The sequence below is a fragment of the Passer domesticus genome, chromosome 19, assembly GCF_036417665.1.
Source record: "Passer domesticus isolate bPasDom1 chromosome 19, bPasDom1.hap1, whole genome shotgun sequence".
In the NCBI taxonomy this organism is placed as follows: domain Eukaryota; kingdom Metazoa; phylum Chordata; class Aves; order Passeriformes; family Passeridae; genus Passer; species Passer domesticus.
Genome location: NC_087492.1, coordinates 8,583,473 through 8,607,848, shown reverse-complemented (window position 1 = coordinate 8,607,848; position 24,376 = coordinate 8,583,473). Strand labels below are relative to the sequence as shown.

At 53.3% G+C, this 24,376-nt stretch overlaps 1 protein-coding gene across 1 annotated transcript; it reads right to left on the bottom strand.

Annotated features, from left to right (window-relative positions):
* Positions 1 to 1,732: 1,732 nt before the first annotated feature.
* LOC135283897 (glutamine-rich protein 2-like) lies at positions 1,733 to 8,583 on the bottom strand. Its single transcript, XM_064395046.1, has 12 exons — positions 8,429 to 8,583; positions 8,109 to 8,204; positions 7,829 to 7,920; positions 7,585 to 7,687; positions 7,197 to 7,403; positions 6,848 to 6,970; positions 6,551 to 6,625; positions 6,077 to 6,241; positions 5,805 to 5,920; positions 5,115 to 5,176; positions 4,762 to 4,827; positions 1,733 to 1,806 (listed from the first exon to the last, which is right to left on the bottom strand). The coding sequence occupies exons 1-12, from the start codon at positions 8,468 to 8,470 to the stop codon at positions 1,733 to 1,735; spliced, it is 1,221 nt and encodes a 406-aa protein (XP_064251116.1). The 5' UTR covers positions 8,471 to 8,583.
* Between the last annotated feature and the right edge of the window lie 15,793 nt (positions 8,584 to 24,376).

Below are 24,376 nucleotides of genomic sequence, written 5' to 3'. Positions count from 1 at the left end.
TTCTCCTGGCAGTTCTTGCTTTTAACCCCCTGTGTTCTCAGAGGCGGTCCATACCTTCGGTGGCCAAACCAGGTGCCAATATTCAAATCCAAGCACTGACTGGTTTGACCACAACCTCCCAAAAAACTCACTTCCGTCTTAACCCACGACACACCCCAAGACAAAAACCAATTGACAAAAGAATTGGAGGGATGGTGTTGCGCTTTGAATTTATCTTATTGATTCCTTTTTACGTGCGTCGTTCTGTCCTCGTGCCCTCATGTTCTCCCTGAGATGGTTTACCCCTGGGTTTTACCCTCCCTCAAAGCTGCCCCTCATGTCATTCTCCACCCCTTGTTCCAGCTCTTTCCCTGCCTGTCAAGGCAACCGAGCCCCTTATTCCTGAACCTTCTCTGCCCCTTAACTCTCGGGCCAATCCCTGTTCGCAACATCCCTTTGGAATCCCCCTACTCCTGGAAGCCCCATTGGCGCATGTGAGCCATCCTCTGCACCCTCCTACCCCAACTGGCCCCAGATGCTTGATGTAATCCCCTCACTCCTCCCCTGAGGATTCCCTATTGGTTTGCTGTTTGTATCCACCCCCTGATTTGTATCTGTACAAAGCCCCTTGCACAGGAGTGCCTGGGGCTCTTTGTGTGAGCTCCTTTCACCTGGAATAAGCTGTTCCTTGTGGAACATCTAGACAGACAGCTTTCTCGTCTGCCTGGTTCCTGATGTGGCTTCTATCTGGCATCTTAGAGCAAGTGGCTGTAAAGGTTCTGTCTCTGGTAAATCCCCATACCCAGGCAGTTCCCTATTGCTGGTGGGGTGCTGGAGTTCTAAGAGCTGGCCAGGGCTCTGGCAGTCACTTCAGAATGGGAAAAGGAGAATGAAGATACCCCTTTGCTGCAGTATGCAGGTGATACTTTAATTGCTAATGGAACTCAAGCTGGATGCATTGAAATGACTCTTAAGTTTCCTGAACATTCTGAGACAAGCCAGTTACAGGGTATCCAAGAAGAAGGCCCAAAGTGTCAAAGAAGTGCCCTAATGCCAAACCTACCTGAGGCTCATTTCCCAGGGACAGCAAAGCCTTGCAACCAAAAGGGTGGAGGGGATTTGTGAAACTCCAGAGCCAAGGTCTGTTTGCAAGTTAGGAATATTTCTAGGAATGGGTGGTTGGTGCGGGCTCAGGATTTTTAATTCTGGCCTATGGGTAAGACCTTTATATGAGACCCTGAGAATCGCCCAAGGAGGTGCTACACCAAGGAGGTGCTACAGTGGACCCCAGAATGCCTGAGGCTTTCAGAGACCCCAAGAGAGCTCTAATGCCAGCCCAGCACAGGCATTACCTGACTTGAGCAAGCCTCTTGAGCAGATTGTTCATGAGCACTGACGTGTTGCACTACGGGTGTTAGCTCAGAGGTTATGCACATGGAAAAGGGCCATAAGATATTTTTCCAAACAAGTGGACAGTGTAAGTTAAGGGATGTCCCTTAACTGCCTTTGACTTGGAGCAGGAGCTGCGCTTTAATCCAAGAAGCCCCGAATGGACCATGGGCCAGATAACGACTGCTCATGTTCCCCCCTTGGTCCTCTCTGTTCTAGGACAAAAAGGAGGCCACTGATGACCCCCAAGTCGAATGCTGAAGTATCAAGTTGTCTTGTTGGAGCAGGATGATGGGGAACTGCAAACTCCTTTGCCTTGCACCCAGCCACGTTCCTGGAATCTGTACCAGAAAGTCAAGAAGCCTCACAACATGCCTGTGTTCCAACGACTGAGCAGCTTCACTCCAGCAGAGGAGATCCTCTGGTAGAAGATCCGGCCTGGGAATTGTCCACAGGTGGGAGCAGCTTTGTGAGCAAAGGAAAGCAGAAGTTTGGCTGTGCAGTAGGGCCCAATCCAAGCCGTCCCATTACCTCTTACCACCTCTGCACACAGGGCTGAGCTGCTCAGTCTATGGCAGCCTGGAATTGTCTCAGGGGAAGAATGGGAACACATGGGCTAATGCTAACCATGCCTTTGGAGCAGTACCTGCCCACGGAGCTCTCTGGAACAAAGGAGGGCTCCTTTCAGCACAAGGATCCTCTGTCAAAGGTGGAGACATTACCAGACAATTACTAGAAAGTGTTCAGGTACCAGCCCATGTGGCTCTCATGCATTGTAAAACTCATCCATTAGGAAATACATCAGTTAGTGTAGGAAACCGACTGGCAGATAAAGCTGCTAAAGGGCTGGCAGAGAAAAGCATCCTAATAGTTGCTGCAGCAAAATGTATGACCTTTCAGAGGTAACCCCAGAATAACAAGCCCAAGATAAAACGCTGGCAAAATTGAATGGCCCTGGATCTAAAATAGTATAAGTTTTGCCAAAAAGTTTTACTAAGTATTTTAATAGGAATTATTGCATTTTAGTGTCTTAAGTCTTTCTAAATATCCAATGATTTAAGTGGAAGTAATCCTAAAAGAAATAAGGTCACTTATAAAGGGGGGATGTGTTGGAAATGATATAACTTTCTAATCTGAGATTCCTATTATTTGTTTTCATTAAGTCTGTTAATAATGGCTTCACTTAATCATTAGCAGTGCAGTTTTCCACTGGAGCATGTAGCAAGACTTTATACAAACTGCTATTAATGGAACACCATTTGGGAAAATCACTGAACTTTTAAGTTTTGCTAGATAACCTTGACATGATTCAGTGAACAAAGATTGGGGTAGAGAAATGGGGCTGAGAACTGGACACCAGGAATGCAGAATTTGTAGAGTGTGAGGACAAGGTGTGGAAACCAGAGGTAAAGAAGAAATGAACAAGGAGAATTCTGCTCTTAGTGTCGTGAAAACAATATCTGGAAAAACACTACACATAATAAAAAGACTGAAAAGTGGACCAATTAACATTGTTATCACAACCAGAAAGAAATAAATGCTTTAATTTTCATATTAGGGATTTTTTTCATATTAGGGATTAGGCATTCTTTACTGCAAAGCCAGATGTATGGGGGATGGCTGCACAGAGAGTACATGCTGTGTACAGGAAAAGCCCCTGTTGAAATACTGTATTTGTCATCATATTCATAACTATTCTCAGAAGAAACATACATATGGCAATAATTTCCCCCAAGACATGAATATACATTCCCTCCCCTCAGCACATGCACTCTTCTGCCCTGGGAGTCTTCATGGCAGTCTCGGGTGGTCAGTGAACCCACAGTCATACCTGACCACGTGGTGAAATGGTGCTTCTTTGCAAATGAGGAGAAAAGTTGGTAAAGCTGGCCAGTTATTTAATTAGTGAAAGCTTAGATCGATGGGCTGTAGATTGACTCCCCTCTTGGTAAAAGTTTATCCTGCTTTTGATGGTGTGGTTCCATGGACTTGGCAAAATGAGCATAGTGTGGAGCCCGCCAGGAGCAAGCAATTGTTCATCTGGCAGCAGCATGAGAACTGAGAAATCAATAACAAATGGATGATAGGAGATTAATGAATGAAGAGAAATATGTAATTTATAAGCAGTGAGCTTTAATTTATTTGCTGAAAATACATAGTGAAAAGTTTATACAGTGGGTGTGCATTCTGAGTGGAGCTACTCCCATGTACCCCAGTGCTGGGAATAAAGTAATGCCTGATAACTAATAGTAAAAATAGTGTAGGACACTTTGATTTATCCCAGTGTTTTCAGAGGCAATGGGGAAAGGCTGTGTGTGTCTTTCAGAAGGTTTTTTATTAACGTAATACAATGAAAATGTTATTTCTCAGACAACAATTGTCCCAGAGTTTACTCTCTGCTGATGAGACATCCCTGGTGGAGCACGGGGTTCCCAGTCCTGTCCAGCTACTTGAGGGCTGTCGAAGTCTCCCGGGGCTGGAGTGGCTGGGGGAGCCCTGGTGCCCTGGAGACGTGTCGGGGGGCCGTGCCTGGCCGGTGATGCCGAGAGGTGGCAGGGCCTGGGGGAGAGGCAAGGCTGAGCCCCCAGGCCCCGGGGCTGCCCCGTCTGGGTCAGCTCAGCCAGCTCAGAACGGGGCAGCAGGAGGGTCACCTGCTTGGCCAGAGACCCGCAGGGAGCAGGTGCAGACCCAGCAGACAGCCAGTCTCTTGTCCCCCTGCTCCCCGTGCCCTGACAGGGCCACACCTGGCTCATCCAGTGTCCTGGTCACCACAGCAAGCTGGTCATTGCGGCCCCTCGGCATGTGTCCACCCCTGCCCAGCAGCTGGGCCACTCTGGGCTGGGAAGGAGAGAGTAGCTGGCTGAGAGGCAGGGTCCAGTCCAGCATTCCCTAGCAACCCTCCCAAAGCAGCTGTGCCCGAGGAAACTGAAGGCACAAATTCACCCAGGATCCTCAGCATCGCCCGGCCCGCCCCCAGTACACGTGCCATGTCCTCACCTTCATCATCCCTACCTTGTTGGGGCGGGTCACGAGTCCCTGCAGAAATGCCTTGTTCCGCAGACAATCCTGAATTGGTGGCAGTTTGAAACTGCTGCTCTGATGGTTGCCAGAGCTCTGTGGCACATGGGAGCCACCGCCACGGACCACTGGCCTCCTGTGGGATGGGGCAGAGGATCCTCAGTGCCCAGCCCTGTGGCACCCTGGGCACCACCCTGCTGTGCCAGGGAGGGGACTGGCAGTGCTGCCTGCATGTCCCTGCCAGCTCCTGTCCACCTGCTGCAGGAGCCGCAAGCAGGGAGCAATAGCCTGTCCCACACAAATGCAGAGCCCTCCTTGCTGTGGCAGGGCTACGCTGCACCCCAGGAGCCAGGGATGTGTCCTCAGGGCCCTTACCTTTGGCTGTGCTGTGGCTCCTTGCCAGGGCGCAGTGGCTGCAAATATGGGAATATCTTGGGGTACCTGGGGAGGGCAGGAGTCACAGGGGTGTGACAGGGGACAAACAACCTGTTCCTGTTAGAGGAGGCACCCACAAACCCATGGGATTGTACCCCATGGCATCCCGCTGCCTGTAGCCCTTGGGATGAGTGCCCACAGCCCCTGCTGATGGGCAGGGCTGCAGAGGGGGCTCCCCACATCAGCCCCTCCCCAGCAGACAGTGGCACCCCTGTGCCCAGCAGGGTCACTGCTGGCACCCATCTCCCCCATGCCAGCCCCGCTGCCCCCATGCCCTGGTGCTACTCACTGGCCAGGAACCTGCACGGTGAGCATGCGGTCACAGGACAGGCACGTGAAAGGCACTGGCAGCTGCCTGAGGAGGGTGAGGGAAGAGGGCTGGCTGAGCTCCTGGGGCCACAGCTCTGCAGCACACAGGCAGCAGCTGGCGGGCAGCAGCCAGGCGCTGCGCAGCTCACGGCACAGGGTCACGGCGTTTGCAGGCTGAACCGTGGGCTCTTGAGCCTCTTTCTCCCCATCCCCAAGGTGCTGGCTGAGGCCAGGGGAAGGCCACAGGCACCCATGTCACCATCCCAAGCAGCCCCTGCAGCGCTTGCAGCCCCTCTCGGGCACCAAAGTCCCCTGTGTGCATGGCAGGAGGGCAGGGCATGATCCAGCTCTGGGACACGGCGTGTCACAGCCCTGCCTGGGAGGAGCAGTTGCCCTCTCCCAGCCTGGCTTCTGGGAGCCTTTGCACCCACAGACCCATTTTGCTTTGGGAAGGCTCTGTCCTGCAGGTGCCCTCTCCTTGTTCTTCCTTGCCTGTGTGCAACCCGCTGCTGGTGGAAGGAGAAGGTGCAGCTGCTTCATCAGCTTCCCTGAGGTTCATTTAGCAGTGGAATTGGTGCCGTGGCAGGGGACCAGAGGGGCAGTGTGTGGGAGAGCTGGAGGGAATGGGACCATCGCTCTCCCCAAAAAGCCATCAGTGTCTCCATCACACTCACTTCTTAATCCCAGCACCACTGTCACCCTGCTTCATCTCATTCCTGAGCTCCTCAATACTTCTCTTCCAGGTCTCCTCCATCTGGTTACGGAAAGTCTTCAGCTCCAGGCGATCCAGCTGTGAACAGGTGCACAGCCTGAGCCAGCTGCCCCAGGAGGTGACATGGAGCTCTCCAGGAAAAAGCCTGGAGGGGGATCCTCAGAGGGGTGCTGTCTCAGGCTGCCAAGTCCCAAAGGTGCCAGTTCCTCATGGTGGGGACCAGGTACCCCTCACCTTCTCCTCCATTGCATCACTGAACTGCTGCTGCGTATTATTCCAGTGCTGCTCCTGGCCTGAAATCTGGCTCTGCAACTCCTCCATCCTCTCATCCAGACGCTCCATAGTGACATCAAACTGGCTGCAATTGACTTTGCTGCCCAAGGCAGCTTTGTCCGCCTTCTAGCAGAGGGGAAGGGCAGGAGAGCAGTGGGGAAAGGGATGAGGAAGGACAGGCAGGGCCAGCGTGTGTGAGGGGAGAGGGAGGAGTGCTTCCCCCAGGCCAGCATGGCCCTTTCAGGCTGCTGTGGCCCCATTTGCCCCGTCAGCCTGGTGAGCTTGGTCCCACCATCTGGAGGGTGAGGGACCCCCTGAGCTCAGGAAATTCTCCCTCCCCACACCAGTTCTGCCCCCCAGCCCCCAAGGGCAAGGGGCATTTGTCACCCTGCCCGGGAGCCCCTGGGCTGGTACAGAGGCCCCTCTAGACTGTACCATGTCCATTGCTGCCAGCATGTCCTGCTGATCTGCCTTCTCCTTCTGCAGCTTCTCCAGAGACTGGAACAGCATCTTTCAGCACAGAAAGGAACTGATCGTACCGCAGTAAGGTTGGAGCTGCATCCTGACCAGGGGAACACACCCCTCTCCCCCTGCCCAAAAACCTTGAGGAAATGCACTTGGGACCAGCACAGTGCTGAAAAGGTCAGCAGGGAGACATTCTTGTGATCCTGCCTGGAATCACAAGGAGAGCCTGGGAGATTTTTTGATACCACAGGATTTTCAGCCACCTACTTTGATTTCTTTCTGCTTTTGTTCAGAGTCCTTCTGGAGGGTCCCAGATATGAAGCTGAGCTTCTCATAGTCCCTTTGCATCTGTACAGCTGTTGCATCCTCGGGCTGCATCTGCTGTGTGTTCTGCTCCAAGGAGGAAAAACATTTGTTGCTGAACAAAGGGGGTCTGGCTGCTCCACAGGGGCAGACCCACATTACTCAAACAGTGGCCAAGACCTCTCAGTGTCAACAGGACATTTGCATCAAGGCTTTCATTTCCATCCATGCCACTGACTGGTCCAGGCCAGTTTGGGCAGTTTGGGTCTACCCCAGGGGATGTCCTCAGTCCCCCATGCTGCCAGCTGCCTACCTGGCCCCAATTCCTCATCATCTTTTCAAGCTTGCCCACAGCCATCTGCCGGGACTCCAGGGATTCCACCTGCTCCTGGAGGTTCTCACAGCGCCGGAGGAGCTCCCCCAAATGCTCATTGATGTCAAAGGTGCAGTTGGAGCACTCTGCCTTTGCCTTCTCCTTCTCCTCCTGCACACTCTTCACTATCTCCCCTATCTCAGCCAGCTGCAGGAAAGGCAAAAGGAATCAGCTCAAGAGATGGGATGAATGGAACCACCAGTCCTGCATGCTGTGGGCTTCAGTGGCCCCAGCCAGTTGGGGAATGTGGCTGGGAACCCCGCCAGGAGTACTGCACCAAGCCAGGAGGGCTGGGAATGCTCCCCCAGGACCTCATCTGCTCGTTCACCTTGTTGGTTGTCTCAGTCACCAGCTGCTCCAGCATGGCCTTCCTCATCTCCTGCTGCTCTCCCATCTTCTGCAGCTCACGCTTTGTCTCCTCCAGCAAAGCCCTGGCCAGCGGGATGGGGGCAAGGGCAGGGTTACCCCTGCAGGGCTGCTGGGCACCTTGTGCCCACAAACCAGGATGCAGCCAGACCATCTGGGCTCCCTTGCAGCCCCCCAGGGTATGAAACCCACTCCTGTCCCCTTACTCGAGTTGCTGAGAGATCTCATTGCTGCTCTCTTCTTTCCACTTCGCTGCATCCTGCCTCAGCTTTTTAAGGTCTTCCTCCAGCTTCTTAATCTGGGAAAACCAGTGACAGTAGAGTCAGGGCACAGCCATCATGTTGTCCCAGCGTGGAGGTCATTCAGCTGCACAGAAAGCCCCAGGGCCCCCAACACAGTCCTGAGACCCTGACCCCAAAACATGCTCTTGGAGTCACATTGAGGTTTTTCATGACAGCTCAAAGGTAACATCACCCCACAGCTTACTGAGGCAGCCAACTCCTTAATCTTCTGTGCTGTGTGGTTCTGTGCTTCCTTTATCCTGTCAATCTCCTCAGTGATATTCTCAGAGAGGGATGTGACCTAGGAGGGAGAGGTTGTGTTAGCCATCCCCTGGGATGGTTCTGAGGGGACCTGCAGGGCATTAACCTCTAACATGGTATGCTCAGCATGGGGGAACAGCTCAGGGACCAGCGCAGCCAGCCTGGCAGGGCTCTGCAGGCAGCGCGGTCCGTGCGTCCAGCCAGCAGAGCAGAGGGTATGGGCTGCTGTCTCAGACCCAAAACTTGCTCCCATTAGCAGCTCACCTCATCCCGTGCCTCCTGGATCTTCTTCATGTTTTCTGCCATGCCGGACTGTAGGAGAAAGTGGTATCAGATATGAGGAGTGGAGGCAAAACGACATTCACCACCTCAGTGGTCTGCACAGACCTGTGCCTCCTGGAACTTCTTCAGGTTCTCTGCTATGCGGGAATATTCTGCCTTTATCCCACCAATCTCCTCGCGAAGAACCTGTGAAGCAATTCAAGAATCAGGGATGTCAGAGGTGATGGCCAGGGCAGCAACACCCCAAAGAGCCCTACCCTGCCACGGGCAGCCCATGGCACAGCCAGGTGAGCAGGGAGAGTCCCAGTGCCACCTGCCCCAGCCGGGCTCAGTGCCAGAGCACTGAAGCCCATCCAGACAGCAAAGAGCCCCTGCCAGCGGCTCTGCCAGGGCAGTGAGGGCAGAGCCAAGCACGGCTGTGTGAGGAAGCAGAGAGGGGCTGTCTGCTGGGGGAGTGCCCAGGGGCGGGGAAGAGCCTCTACCTTGGACGTGTGTTTCTTATACTCTTTCATCTCCTTCTTAAATTCTTTCACTTCAGCAGCCACATCAGCAAGTGAGGGGCCACTCAGCTGGCCTGGCCACGGCTCCTGGCTGGTCAGGTACTGCACGTCCAGGTGCTCCAGCACAGCCTGCAGCAGTTTTCTCATGGCTGCAAAGTGAACAGATCCATTCTGGGGTGTCCCAATGGCGAGATCCAGCATCTGGGAGAGGCTGAGTGTGTCCAGGGATGTTGCCATGACTGCACACACTCTGTCCCTGATTTGTCACAAGCCTTCCTGCCCAGTTGGGCCTGTCAGGGATACTAAAACGTATAATGAAAGGAATGAGCAAAAGTGATGTTAAAAAGGTGGAGTAGCCAGCAGGCTCCTTCCTCATCCCTTGTCCGTCACAGACTGGAGCTTGCTCTGCTCATGCCCCTTTTCATCACAACTCCTGTTGCCAGGCAGCACACCTCATCCCTGGCAGCCACTGGGTCACAGACTCATGGAGTCATGGAATGGAATGGAATGGAATGGAATGGAATGGAATGGAATGGAATGGAATGGAATGGAATGGAATGGAATGGAATGGCTTGGGCTGGAAGGGACCTCAAAGGCAGAAACACCTTCCACTGGCCAGGTTGCTCCAAGTCCCATCCAGTCTGGCCCTGGACACTTTCAGGAATGGGGCAGACACAGTTCCTTTGGGCAACCTGTGCCAAGGCATCACCACACTCACAGGGAAGAATTTCTTCCCAAAACCCAGTCTAACCCTGCTGTCTCACAGTGTGAAACCGCTCCCCCTTGTCCTGTCATTCCAGGCCCCTGTGCCAAGTCCCTCTCCAGCCCATTTGAAGCCCTTTAGTGACTGAAAGGTGCCTGAAAGTCTCACAGGACAGGAGAGGCCTCACTATATTTCTTTTAATCAGTTTAAGACTTGAGTTAGAGCGAAGCCACTTCTCCATCTGCTGTGTCAGTGTCCTGCTCTGTGGCACCTCATGTTCTCAGTCTCTTCCTGCATTGTGGAGCAGGCACTAAGCCTGGCTTTGCTGTGCAGTGAACTGTCAGTGTGAGTCACCACGGGCAGGGCACTGACACAACCACAAAGCCCCAGATGAAGCCCAGGGTACCTCAATGTTTGTTTCCTCAGCAAGAGAGGGATCCCCAGGCAGCTCCTGGGCAGAGGCTGCAGGGGGGCCAGCAGCCCCACAGAGCTGAGTCCCTGGGAGAGAATCACCAACCTGCTGCTTTCCCCTGGGTTTCAGACACGGCCATTGCTGCTTTGGCACAGCAAAGCCAGGGCCTGGTTTGGAGCATCCATTGGGATCAGCCTTTGCCAGGGAAGCAGTGGGGTGCTGTTCCTCATGCTGGGGGTGCAGGAGGAGCCCCGTGAGCCCCTGGCTGAGCTGTAGGGTTGTTGGGGCACAGACTCCTTTCTCCTCAGGAGTTCAGGGCAGAGAGTCTCCGTGGGTGAAGCCTTTGTACCATTTCCACCAAGTCAGGTTTTGAAGCCTTTGTACCATTTCCTCCAAGTCAGGTTTTATGTCAGCTTGACAGTCCATAAAGAAGACAATGAAATCATTTCTCCTGCCAATGTCCCCAAGATTGTGTGGGAAGACAAGCCAAGTTCTTCCCTTGAACACCTGCCATCCACCCCCACCTGCCCCTTTCCAAAACACGCTCCGTTCACCCCTTCTCCTTCCTGCTTCAAAACTCTACAGCAGCAACCTTTGGGTGAGGGGATACAGAGCTGACTTATGAGCCAGCAGAGGAAATAAACCATTGAGGACTCTCAAATCGGCTTTCAAGCATTGGGAAACCTGACAACATGGAAAGGGAATATATTTCCTGCACCCTGACCTTGTCAGCCACCTTCTGCTGTTTCTTTGTCCGACATGTGAACATGGGAGACGCCTGCAAATCCTCTCTGGCACATCTTCTTAGCTTTAAGGTCTCTAATCACTATTGCCTCCGTTTGTTTTTTTCACCCTTCATGATTTTTTCTTGTCCCTAATTTCTTGAGCTGTTTATTGCATACAGTATGAGAAAGAAAACCAGTATCAAAGGCACTGTCTGCAGTAGTGACCAAGTGAAGTTAATCTCCAGGGACATGACAAGGCTTGTAATAAGCAGCACATCTAGGGAAAAGTAGAGCAAAGTAAGTTCATTTCAGTGCTGTGTTGTTTATTGCTCAAATATGTCTTGTAAGAGACATAGGAAGATGAAATAAGAGCAGTGAAGAACAACAAGAACAAGAAGTGAACAATGAATGATGAACATGAAATAAGAACAATGAATAAAGAACAATGAAATAGGAATAGGAAGTTAGAATAAAAAAGAAGAACCAATAGTTTAGAACATTAATACAGAACATAAATTAAGAATGGAGAACATGAATTAAGCTGGCTTGTCTGCCTTCTTCACTTTTTTCTTTGGAGGCTCCATTCCAGCTGGAGACCTTGGCTGTGGATGTTGTCTTCTGTATGGGTGAAAGAAGGACAGGATGGAGTTAATTCAGAGAACCCACTCAGCCTGCCCAGCACAGAGGGCACTACAAATCCCTCCGTGTGACCAGCCAGGGCAGAGCTCTGCGCTCCAGAGGGCATTTCCACAGGGAGCAGTGGGTGAGTACAGGGCAGGGAGCGGGCGCTCCTTGCCAGCAACGGGGAGAGCAAAGGGGGAGCAGCTCGGCAAGAGGGAGAGGCTCCATGCTCTGGTTCTTGCACGCTGATGGGGAGCAGTGGCACCGGTGCCCTTCAGGGGCACTTGCCACCTCTGAGCACCAGCTGCTCATGCCCTGTCGTCTGGCTCAGCCCAGCCAGGCCCCTGCCCCAGGGACCAGGAGTGAAACTTGGCTCACGCAGTCGTTGGCTGCTTTGCCCTGCCCAAAACTACCCCGTGTTTGACTTGTCCACAGCAGATCCAGGGGGAAAGGGCAGGTTGTCCACCCCTCTGGCAAGCAGGGAGCAGGCTGATGCTGCCCAGCATGCTCGGTGCCCTCCTGCAGCTCACAGGCTGCTGTTAACTGCGGTGCTGGTGCCACGGGAGGGATGGTCACATTTCTTCTTTTCTTCTTGTCCCTTTCTACCAGCTCAGTGTCTTCTGCTCCTTGCTTTCCTGCTCATTTTGGCTTCAGCAGGCCGTTTTGTGCACACACAAAGCCTAAACATCTTCAAGAAATCTCCCTCTAGTACTTCAGAGAGTGTTCTGAAGGAAAATGGTAGTAGGATCCCAGGACATCGGGTGTTATGTGCACATGTACAGTACCCAGCCAGCTCTGGGCAGGGCAGCAGCGTGCACTGTCCCTCGCCCTGGCCCTGCTCCAGGATGGACAATGGTGGAGGTCACCTGTCACCGAAATTCAGGAATAAAAATTAACAAAAATGCAGTATTCAGAATCAGGCATTTCTTTATTGCGAAGCCCAACTACAGCTGTGCATGCAGAGGGGAGAGCTCCACCAAAGTGCAGGCATGGTTCCAGATGGTGTAAGTATTTATTACCCACGGCATTTATTTATTTATTTCTTTATTACCCATAAGCATTTATGACACGTTCTACTTTAGGTGTCCACAGAGCCCCATCAATACCTTGGGCCGCCTTGATTTGTTACTGCGCTCTCAAGGTACCACTGACTGCCACATTAACTGCCATGAACTGCCATGAACTGCCATGAACTGGCCGAAGGTTTTATTGCTGCACGCCATGGTGAGTGAGAAGCATGCCTGCAGTGTCCTTTCTCCCGTCAGAGCACAGACATTCCTGGGTGCTGGGCTCCGTGCCAGCCCCGGCACACGGCGCTGCTCTGCGGCAATGGGGACACGGGGAAGCGCTGCCCGCCGTGTGTCCCCCGTGTGTCCCCCCATGTCCCCCTGTGCTCCCCCGCCTAGGGAGCTGCTCTTGCCCGGCACGGCCGGGCCCAGCCGCCGGGTCTCGCCGGCACTGGGCAGGATCCGGCGCAGGCTGCGGGACACGGCGGGGCTGCCCGGCTGGAAAGGAAAGCAGCTCCGGCTGCTGACAGGAGCTGTGGGCAAGGGGCTGCCGCAGTGCGGGAGGAAAGCCGCTGGGCCAGCCCCTGACGCTGTCCCTCAGAAAGGAGGAGGAGGAGGAGGAAGCTGCCACACGAGCTCGGGATGTGCCAGTGCAGAGATGAGGGGACGAGTGCGCACTTGGGGGCCGGGGCCAGCCCTCGGGCACGGCTCCAGGCGGCTCCTGAGTCGGCGTCAGGGCTGCCTGTAAGGATTTCAGGCGGCAGCCGAGAGCAGCAGCGCCAGCAGTGCCCGCCGGGCCCCATGGCCATCTGCCCGTGGCTTGCCAGCCCCTCAGGGCCGCGGGCTCTGCAGCGCTGCTCCTGCTGCCGCAGCGGGCCCGGAGCCTCGGAGCTGCCCCGCAGACGCCACGGGAGTAGCAGCAGCCTCAGGGCTGGCCCGGGCTCGACCTGCTCAGCCCGGAGGCAGAGCCACAGCAGGGGCAAGGAGCTGAAGGAGCCCCAGGGAGAGCGGGGAGGAGAGAGGCTGGTGAGACAAGGCCCGGCCTGGAATTTTAAGGGTTTTTATTAACTAAATAAATGAACACTAATTATTAACTAACTTATTACAACTAAAAGGTCATCATTCTGATGACTGCTGTCTCCGGCGTTTCTTGCGTCTGACCAGATGTGCCAGGTCGAGCACTGGGTGCTGAGTCCTGTCCATCGGGCTGGGGGCTGTTGATGTCCGGTGCGGCTGGAGAGGCTGGTCGAGTCCTTTCCAGCTGGCTCCTGGAACAGGAACATGGAGGCTCTAGGGAATAGGTTGAGGCGTGAAAACGCCGCTGGGATTAAGAAGTGAGTGTGATGGAGACACTGATGGCTTTTTGGGGACAGCGATGATCCCATTCCCTCCAGCTCTCCCACACACTGCCCCTCGGGTCCCCTGCCACAGCACCAATTCCACTGCTAAATGAACCTCAGGGAAGCTGATGAAGCAGCTGCGCCTTCTCCTTCCACCAGCAGAAGGTTGCACACAGGCAAGGAAGAACAAGGAGAGGGCACCTGCAGGACAGAGCCCTCCCAAAGCAAAATGGGGCTGTGGGTGCAAAGGCTCCCAGAAGCCAGGCTGGGAGAGGGCAACTGCTCCTCCCAGGCAGGGCTGTGACACGCCATGTCCCAGAGCTGGATCATGCCCTGCCCTCCTGCCATGCACACAGGGGACTTTGGTGCCCGAGAGGGGCTGCAAGCGCTGCAGGGGCTGCTTGGGATGGTGACATGGGTGCCTGTGGCCTTCCCCTGGCCTCAGCCAGCACCTTGGGGATGGGGAGAAACAGGCTCAAGAGCCCACTGTTCAGCCTGCAAACACCGTGACCCTGTGCCGTGAGCTGCCCAGCGCCTGGCTGCTGCCCGCCAGCTGCTGCCTGTGTGCTGCAGGGCTGTGGCCCCAGGAGCTCAGCCAGCCCTCTTCCCTCACCCTCCTCAGGCAGCTGCCAGTGCCTTTCACGTGCCTCTCCTGTGACCGCATGCTCACCGTGCAGGTTCCTGGCCAGTGAGTAGCACCAGGGCATGGGGGCAGCGGGGCTGGCATGGGGGAGATGGGTGCCAGCAGTGACCCTGCTGGACACAGGGGTGCCAGTGTCTGCTGGGGAGGGGCTGATGTGGGGAGCCCCCTCTGCAGCCCTGCCCATCAGGGGGGGCTGTGGGCATTCATCCCAAGGGCTACAGGCAGCGGGATGCCATGGGGTACAATCCCATGGGTTTGTGGGTGCCACCTCTAACAGGAACAGGTTGTTTGTCCCCTATCACACCCCTGTGACTCCTGCCCTCCCCCGGTACCCCGAGACACTGTCTTATTTGCATCCAATGCCCCCCAGCAAGGAGCCACAGCACAGCCAAAGGTAAGGGCCCTGAGGACACATCCCTGGCTCCTGGGGTGCAGCGTAGCCCTGCCACAGCAAGGAGGGCTCTGCACCTGGGCTGGGGCAGATGACCCTGGCGGGGCTGGGCAGAGCCGGGGAGCAGAAGGCAGCTGTGGAGGGCCAGTGCTTGCCCCAGGCCTGGGGGGTTTTGCATTCCTTGCCTTGCCCTGCCCTGTCTCACCCACATCTCTGTCCCAAGGTTGCTGAAAGCACATCTGATGAGCTGTGTCTGTTTTCAATTTGAGCTCAAGTTTGGTGGGGAGTTGTGTGCTTCCTGTGAAAGGAGTTCCCAAAACCAAGCCCTGCAGCTGGGACAGGCCAGCTCCTGCCAGCTGGTGTCCTGTGCACAGGGACCTGCCACGGCCCTGGCCAGCACACCTGGCCGTGGGGACAGAGCCAGCAGATCCGGCCGGGTGGATGGGCTTGGGGCTCCTGCAGCAGGTGGACAGGAGCTGGCAGGGACATGTCCCTGCAGGCAGCACTGCCAGTCCCCTCCCTGGCACAGCAGGGTGGTGCCCAGAGTGCCACAGGGCTGGGCACTGAGGATCCTCTGCCCCATCCCACAGGAGGCAATTGGTCAATGGCAGGGTCCCCCGTGTGCCGCAGAGCTCTGGGGACCATCAGAGCCGCAGCTCCACCATGCAGAACATCAAGGCTTCTCCATATACAAGTGCAGAGCTGCAGCGTCTCCTGGTACTCCACAACAAGATAGGCATGATGAAGGTGGGGACACAGAATGGCGACTGAGGCTTGATGGCATTGCTGACTATCCAGCGGCAATCTGTGCCTTCAGTTCCCAGGGAGACCTGGGTTGGGAGGTTCATTGGGGGATGCTGGATTGGGCCCTGCATTGCAGCCAGCTGCCCTCTCCTCCTCAGCCCAGTGTGACCCTGCTGCAGCCCAGTGACCGACACATCTCCAGGAGCCGTAATGACCAGCATCGTATGCCAATCAGGACAGAGGACGCATCAGGTATGGCCCCGTTAGGGCATGGGGGATAATGAACAGGGGGCTGATTATCTGCTGGGTACGGGCCGTAGAATGAATAAGGCTCTGTGTGCAGATCTGGCTAATGTGGCATGGGTATTTTGCGTCTGGGGTAAGAAGGAAGGGGCAGAATGGATTGGGAGGACTGGTACATGGGGTAACTGAGCTTGGAGCTGGAGTGAGGTGGGAAAATGGCCATGGCCAGTGTGGGACAAGTGCTTGAGTTCTGGTGGGTGGGGCCAGCACCTGTGGTAGCTCACCCTCACTTCACCCCCAGGCCCTGCCGCCTCACGAGAGCACCAGCCACGAACAGCTCCCCGACAGGTCTCACGGGCCCCAGGGCTCGACCAGCCTCTCCAGTCCTGCCGGACATCAACAGCCCCCAGCCACATGGACAGGACTCATCACCCAGTCCTCGACCTGGGACATCTTGTCCGAAGCGAGAAACGCCTGTAACAACAGTCATCAGAAAGATGATATTTTAGTTGTATTAAGTTAGTATATAATTAGTTAAGTAGCGTTAAGTTATCTTGTTAATAAAAACCTTTAAAATTACAGGCCGGGCCTTGTCTCACCAGCCTCTCTCTTCCCCGCTCTCCCTGGTGCCCCTTCAGCTCCTTGCCCCTGCTGTGGCTCTGCCTCCGGGCCAGCCCTGCTGCTGCTGCTGGTCAGGGCAGAGAGTCTCCATGGGTGAAGCCCAACAGCAGTTAGAATGCAAAGTAATGAAGAGAATGATGGCATTGAGAATGGATGACCATTGATTCCTTTGTTTGCAAAAAACAGATAACTAAGTCAAAATTTTTTCTGTGTGTGTGGCTCGAACTATCCGCTCCACTCGTCCTGAGGAGAATAAAGTAACGCCCAACTTGCCAAAACTAAAAGGATAGTGTTTGAGGATTTCATTTATCCTGGTTTTGGTGACAGTTGCTAATGACCCAGGTGGAACTTTCCTCCTTCTTTTGCTCCATGGATTGATGGGATCGAGAGGACTCCGGTGCACTCCAAAGATTTTTCCGGAAGATCCTCTGATGCCCTAATCCAGTGGGTTCAAGGCAAAGAGCCCTGGGATTTTAGGAAGGACGTTCAGACACACTGTTAACTCCTGGTGGAGGAATTGTGGTAATGGCAAAAGTGGGGGAAGAGGCTGAGAGAGGGCATGCTCAGAATATTCAGCAGGGAATGCTGGACAAGTATTTCCCGCCTGCACATCCCTGGTGGGAGGAGGGAGAAAACACTGTCACTGTGTTGGTGTGCACCAATGGAATTCCAGGGAAATCAAGACACTGGAACCAGTAAGGATTCAGTTGGAGCCTGATTGAAGACTGGTCAGGCAGAACAATTATTCTTTGAAGTTAGAAGGTAGAAGAGGGTTAGAAGAATGAATTGCTAAATTTTGGAAGATGGGTCACTAAGGGAATGTGAGTCACTCTTGTTTCTGGAACGTTCCTTGATGGGCCATGAAAACCAATTGAGGTGGACTGTTCTTCCTCCAGGGTTCAAAAATCACCCCACATTATTTGAGAAATGTCTCAATTTGAGACAAGTTAGGAGGAAACATCTCCTCTAAAGAAAACAGGTTTCAGCACGCCCTCCCTCCCACAGCAAGGAAATTTTTGGAGGAAATTGAACAAAGCTGTTTATTTAACACACAGAGTGCAGGCAGGCATGGGAAAAAGAATGAATAATGTTAGATATTCAAGCCTTCTCATTGTGGGGTAGGCTGGTGGATTCAGAGCTCTTTCTGTAGGCGTGGCTCGGCTCCTCCCGAGTCCAGAGCCGAGATGTGCATCCCAGGGCCTCCCCTGCGGGCCAAGGCACAGGGCTGCCGGCGATGTTCTACTGCTTCAGACCAGGGAAAAGCAAAAACCGTTCCAGGCGAAGAAGCCACAGTCCTGGAAAAACTTCTGCCATTGTCAAAGAAACGAGAAGCCAGCTGAAAGCCAAGATGTACTCCCTCTGTGCTGCACAACACATCTGAGGGAGCCTGGGGCAGGATGTTGGAAAACCACACCAAAAGAATTCCACTGGCTTTGCACCCCTCTCTCAGACCTAGCTTAAAGTTACAAGACCCATGTCTGGGCATAAAGCAGACAATAGGAGACACAGTATCATGCTGTCACCCTGTCATGGTTTGACTCTGCCACAGTGCCAGTGCCTCCATGAATATACACTTTCTCTGGTGGCTTCTGTGTGATGTGATCAGGAACAGAGCAAAGTAGGCTCCAACTCAGGAATAAAGGAAACTAATTTTATTAATTACAACATCTAAAAAGGAACAAACACAAAACTAAGAATGAAAACCCTCCAAATACATTTCTCCTCCTCCCCTCCATTTTCTCCACAGAATGAAATAACACCATAGATTTCCAGGCCATCACCATCTCTCACATAATCAGTCCATCATCACCCCTCAAATAATCAACCCTCAAATCCATCAGGGAGAGAGGAGTCCCCCCTTGCACCATAGGCTTCCCCCAGAAACACAATTGAAACCTCTTGTGTTTCCGTGTCACTCGTGGCACCACCCAGAGAACATCGGCCCTTGTGACTTCTTCCCTCCATGTCCAGTGCTCTCACCACTGCACATGGGCCAGGACTGCTTTTAGGGCTCCCCGTTTAAGGATGCTCCACTCAGTTCCAAAAGCAGCAGTCTCTCAAATTCAGGACACCAGTCCCCCCCAAATTTAAACCCCTGGGGCCGAGGGGCCTCATGAACAGAGATCTTCCCCTCCTGGAGACAGAGGGCATCCCACACCCTCCTCAGCCATCTCTGTTCCCGCCACTGCTTCACTCTTGACTCCAAGGCATTGCCTCCCCTTAATACAGTCTCTGAGTCACAGGAAGAACATGGGTCTGTCCATGGCCATACAAGAAAGAGTCCAGCTCAAGGCCAATCCATCATCTCTGCCCACCTAGGATTCTTCTCACCTCTTCTGACATCTCTCACGTGCACCAACTTTCCTCACACTTGCCCATTTCTTCATACTTCACCTTTCTCTCCTCATTCTCATTCAGGAGGATCAGTATTTGTAAGGTTTCCATTATTTTACAAAGGGGTTAAAATCTGGGCCTCTGCCTGCCCAGAACTCCCACAGCTGCCGGGCACCTTCTCTCGCCGCATCCCCCACTTCTGGCCGCCCGTGCTGCCAGCCCATGATACCAAATTCCAAGGCAGCACAGGCACTGGCTCTCTCTCTCTCTCTGTTTCCCGGGGGGTAGGAGGGGGGCCCGATGTTTCTCAGGCTCCTCCACCCTTCCATCTTGCAAGGCCTTCACTCCCCTCCTCTGCCCGAGGCTCCGGCCTACCTCACCCGGCCGCATGGCTTCCCTCCCTCAGCCAGCCCCGGCTGGGCAGGGGAGCTCTGAGCTCCTTTACAGACTGAAACTAAGAGAGAGTTCTCCTGGCAGTTCTTGCTTTTAACCCCCTGTGTTCTCAGAGGCGGTCCATACCTTCGGTGGCCAAACCAGGTGCCAATATTCAAATCCAAGCACTGACTGGTTTGACCACAACCTCCCAAAAAACTCACTTCCGTCTTAACCCACGACACACCCCAAGACAAAAACCAATTGACAAAAGAATTGGAGGGATGGTGTTGCGCTTTGAATTTATCTTATTGATTCCTTTTTACGTGCGTCGTTCTGTCCTCGTGCCCTCATGTTCTCCCTGAGATGGTTTACCCCTGGGTTTTACCCTCCCTCAAAGCTGCCCCTCATGTCATTCTCCACCCCTTGTTCCAGCTCTTTCCCTGCCTGTCAAGGCAACCGAGCCCCTTATTCCTGAACCTTCTCTGCCCCTTAACTCTCGGGCCAATCCCTGTTCGCAACATCCCTTTGGAATCCCCCTACTCCTGGAAGCCCCATTGGCGCATGTGAGCCATCCTCTGCACCCTCCTACCCCAACTGGCCCCAGATGCTTGATGTAATCCCCTCACTCCTCCCCTGAGGATTCCCTATTGGTTTGCTGTTTGTATCCACCCCCTGATTTGTATCTGTACAAAGCCCCTTGCACAGGAGTGCCTGGGGCTCTTTGTGTGAGCTCCTTTCACCTGGAATAAGCTGTTCCTTGTGGAACATCTAGACAGACAGCTTTCTCGTCTGCCTGGTTCCTGATGTGGCTTCTATCTGGCATCTTAGAGCAAGTGGCTGTAAAGGTTCTGTCTCTGGTAAATCCCCATACCCAGGCAGTTCCCTATTGCTGGTGGGGTGCTGGAGTTCTAAGAGCTGGCCAGGGCTCTGGCAGTCACTTCAGAATGGGAAAAGGAGAATGAAGATACCCCTTTGCTGCAGTATGCAGGTGATACTTTAATTGCTAATGGAACTCAAGCTGGATGCATTGAAATGACTCTTAAGTTTCCTGAACATTCTGAGACAAGCCAGTTACAGGGTATCCAAGAAGAAGGCCCAAAGTGTCAAAGAAGTGCCCTAATGCCAAACCTACCTGAGGCTCATTTCCCAGGGACAGCAAAGCCTTGCAACCAAAAGGGTGGAGGGGATTTGTGAAACTCCAGAGCCAAGGTCTGTTTGCAAGTTAGGAATATTTCTAGGAATGGGTGGTTGGTGTGGGCTCAGGATTTTTAATTCTGGCCTATGGGTAAGACCTTTATATGAGACCCTGAGAATCGCCCAAGGAGGTGCTACACCAAGGAGGTGCTACACCAAGGAGGTGCTACAGTGGACCCCAGAATACCAGAGGCTTTCAGAGACCCCAAGAGAGCTCTAATGTCAGCCCTGCACAGGCATTACCTGACTTGAGCAAGCCTCTTGAGCAGATTGTTCATGAGCACTGACGTGTTGCACTACGGGTGTTAGCTCAGAGGTTATGCACATGGAAAAGGGCCATAAGATATTTTTCCAAACAAGTGGACAGTGTAAGTTAAGGGATGTCCCTTAACTGCCTTTGACTTGGAGCAGGAGCTGCGCTTTAATCCAAGAAGCCCCGAATGGACCATGGGCCAGATAATGACTGCTCATGTTCCCCCCTTGGTCCTCTCTGTTCTAGAACACAAAGGAGGCCACTGGTGACCCCCAAGTCGAATGCTGAAGTATCAAGTTGTCTTGTTGGAGCAGGATGATGGGGAACTGCAAACAACTCCTTTGCCTTGCACCCAGCCACGTTCCTGGAATCTGTACCAGAAAGTCAAGAAGCCTCACAACATGCCTGTGTTCCAACGACTGAGCAGCTTCACTCCAGCAGAGGAGATCCTCTGGTAGAAGATCCGGCCTGGGAATTGTCCACAGGTGGGAGCAGCTTTGTGAGCAAAAGAAAGCAGAAGTTTGGCTGTGCAGTAGGGCCCAATCCAAGCCGTCCCATTACCTCTTACCACCTCTGCACACAGGGCTGAGCTGCTCAGTCTATGGCAGCCTGGAATTGTCTCAGGGGAAGAATGGGAACACATGTGCTAATGCTAACCGTGCCTTTGGAGCAGTACCTGCCCACGGAGCTCTCTGGAACAAAGGAGGGCTCCTTTCAGCACAAGGATCCTCTGTCAAAGGTGGAGACATTACCAGACAATTACTAGAATGTGTTCAGGTACCAGCCCATGTGGCTCTCATGCATTGTAAAGCTCATCCATTAGGAAATACGTCAGTTAGTGTAGGAAACCGACCTGCAGATAAAGCTGCTAAAGGGCTGGCAGAGAAAAGCATCCCAATAGTTGCTGCAGCAAAATGTATGACCTTTCAGAGGTAACCCCAGAATAACAAGCCCAAGATAAAATGCTGGCAAAATTGAATGGCCCTGGATCTAAAATAGTATAAGTTTTGCCAAAAAGTTTTACTAAGTAGTTTAATAGGAATTATTGCATTTTAGTGTCTTAAGTCTTTCTAAATATCCAATGATTTAAGTGGAAGTAATCCTAAAAGAAATAAGGTCACTTATAAAGGGGGGATGTGTTGGAAATGATATAACTTTCTAATTTGAGATTCCTATTATTTGTTTTCATTAAGTCTGTTAATAATGGCTTCACTTAATCATTAGCAGTGCCGTTTTCCACTGGAGCATGTAGCAAGACTTTATACAAACTGCTATTAATGCAACACCATTTGGGAAAATCACTGAACTTTTAAGTTTTGCTAGATAACCTTGACATGATTCAGTGAACAAAGATTGGGGTAGAGAAATGGGGCTGAGAACTGGACACCAGGAATGCAGAATTTGTAGAGTGTGAGGACAAGGTGTGGAAACCAGAGGTAAAGAAGAAATGAAAAAGGAGAATTCTGCTCTTAGTGTCGTGAAAACAATATCTGGAAAAACACTACACATAATAAAAAGACTGAAAAGTGGACCAATTAACATTGTTATCACAAACAGAAAGAAATAAATGCTTTAATTTTCATATTAGGGATTTTTTTCATATTAGGGATTAGGCATTCTTTACTGCAAAGCCAGATGTATGGGGGATGGCTGCACAGAGAGTACATGCTGTGTACAGGAAAAGCCCCTGTTGAAATACTGTATTTGTCATCATATTCATAACTATTCTCAGAAGAAACATACATATGGCAATAATTTCCCCCAAGACATGACTATACATTCCCTCCCCTCAGCACATGCACTCTTCTGCCCTGGGAGTCTCCATGGCAGTCTCGGGTGGTCGGTGAACCCACAGTCATACCTGACCACGTGGTGAAATGGTGCTTCTTTGCAAATGAGGAGAAAAGTTGGTAAAGCTGGCCAGTTATTTAATTAGTGAAAGCTTAGATCGATGGGCTGTAGATTGACTCCCCTCTTGGTAAAAGTTTATCCTGCTTTTGATGATGTGGTTCCATGGACTTGGCAAAATGAGCATAGTGTGGAGCCCGCCAGGAGCAAGCAATTGTTCATCTGGCAGCAGCATGAGAACTGAGAAATCAATAACAAATGGATGATAGGAGATTAATGAATGAAGAGAAATATGTAATTTATAAGCAGTGAGCTTTAATTTATTTGCTGAAAATACGTAGTGAAAAGTTTAGAGAGTGGGTGTGCATTCTGAGTGGAGCTACTCCCATGTACCCCAGTGCTGGGAATAAAGTAATGCCTGATAACTAATAGTAAAAATAGTGTAGGACACTTTGATTTATCCCAGTGTTTTCAGAGGCAATGGGGAAAGGCTGTGTGTGTCTTTCAGAAGGTTTTTTATTAACGTAATACAATGAAAATGTTATTTCTCAGACAACAATTGTCCCAGAGTTTACTCTCTGCTGATGAGACATCCCTGGTGGAGCACGGGGTTCCCAGTCCTGTCCAGCTACTTGAGGGCTGTCGAAGTCTCCCGGGGCTGGAGTGGCTGGAGGAGCCCTGGTGCCCTGGAGACGTGTCGGGGGGCCGTGCCTGGCCGGTGATGCCGAGAGGTGGCAGGGCCTGGGGGAGAGGCAAGGCTGAGCCCCCAGGCCCCGGGGCTGCCCCGTCTGGGTCAGCTCAGCCAGCTCAGAACGGGGCAGCAGGAGGGTAACCTGCTTGGCCAGAGACCCGCAGGGAGCAGGTGCAGACCCAGCAGACAGCCAGTCTCTTGTCCCCCTGCTCCCCGTGCCCTGACAGGGCCACACCTGGCTCATCCAGTGTCCTGGTCACCACAGGAAGCTGGTCATTGCGGCCCCTCGGCACGTGTCCACCCCTGCCCAGCAGCTGGGCCACTCTGGGCTGGGAAGGAGAGAGTAGCTGGCTGAGAGGCAGTCTCCAGTCCAGCATTCCCTAGCAACCCTCCCAAAGCAGCTGTGCCCGAGGAAACTGAAGGCACAAATTCACCCAGAATCCTCAGCATCGCCCGGCCCGCCCCCAGTACACGTGCCATGTCCTCACCTTCATCATCCCTACCTTGTTGGGGCGGGTCACGAGTCCCTGCAGAAATGCCTTGTTCCGCAGACAATCCTGAATTGGTGGCAGTTTGAAACTGCTGCTCTGATGGTCGCCAGAGCTCTGTGGCACATGGGAGCCACCGCCACGGACCACTGGCCTCCTGTGGGATGGGGCAGAGGATCCTCAGTGCCCAGCCCTGTGGCACCCTGGGCACCACCCTGCTATGCCAGGGAGGAGACTGGCAGTGCTGCCTGCAGGGGCATGTCCCTGCCAGCTCCTGTCCACCTGCTGCAGGAGCCGCAAGCAGGGAGCAATAGCCTGTCCCACACAAATGCAGAGCCCTCCTTGCTGTGGCAGGGCTACGCTGCACCCCAGGAGCCAGGGATGTGTCCTCAGGGCCCTTACCTTTGGCTGTGCTGTGGCTCCTTGCCAGGGCGCAGTGGCTGCAAATATGGGAGTATCTTGGGGTACCTGGGGAGGGCAGGAGTCACAGGGGTGTGACAGGGGACAAACAACCTGTTCCTGTTAGAGGAGGCACCCGCAAACCCATGGTATTGTACCCCATGGCATCCCGCTGCCTGTAGCCCTTGGGATGAGTGCCCACAGCCCCTGCTGATGGGCAGGGCTGCAGAGGGGGCTCCCCACATCAGCCCCTCCCCAGCAGACAGTGGCACCCCTGTGCCCAGCAGGGTCACTGCTGGCACCCATCTCCCCCATGCCAGCCCCGCTGCCCCATGCCCTGGTGCTACTCACTGGCCAGGAACCTGCACGGTGAGCATGCGGTCACAGGACAGGCACGT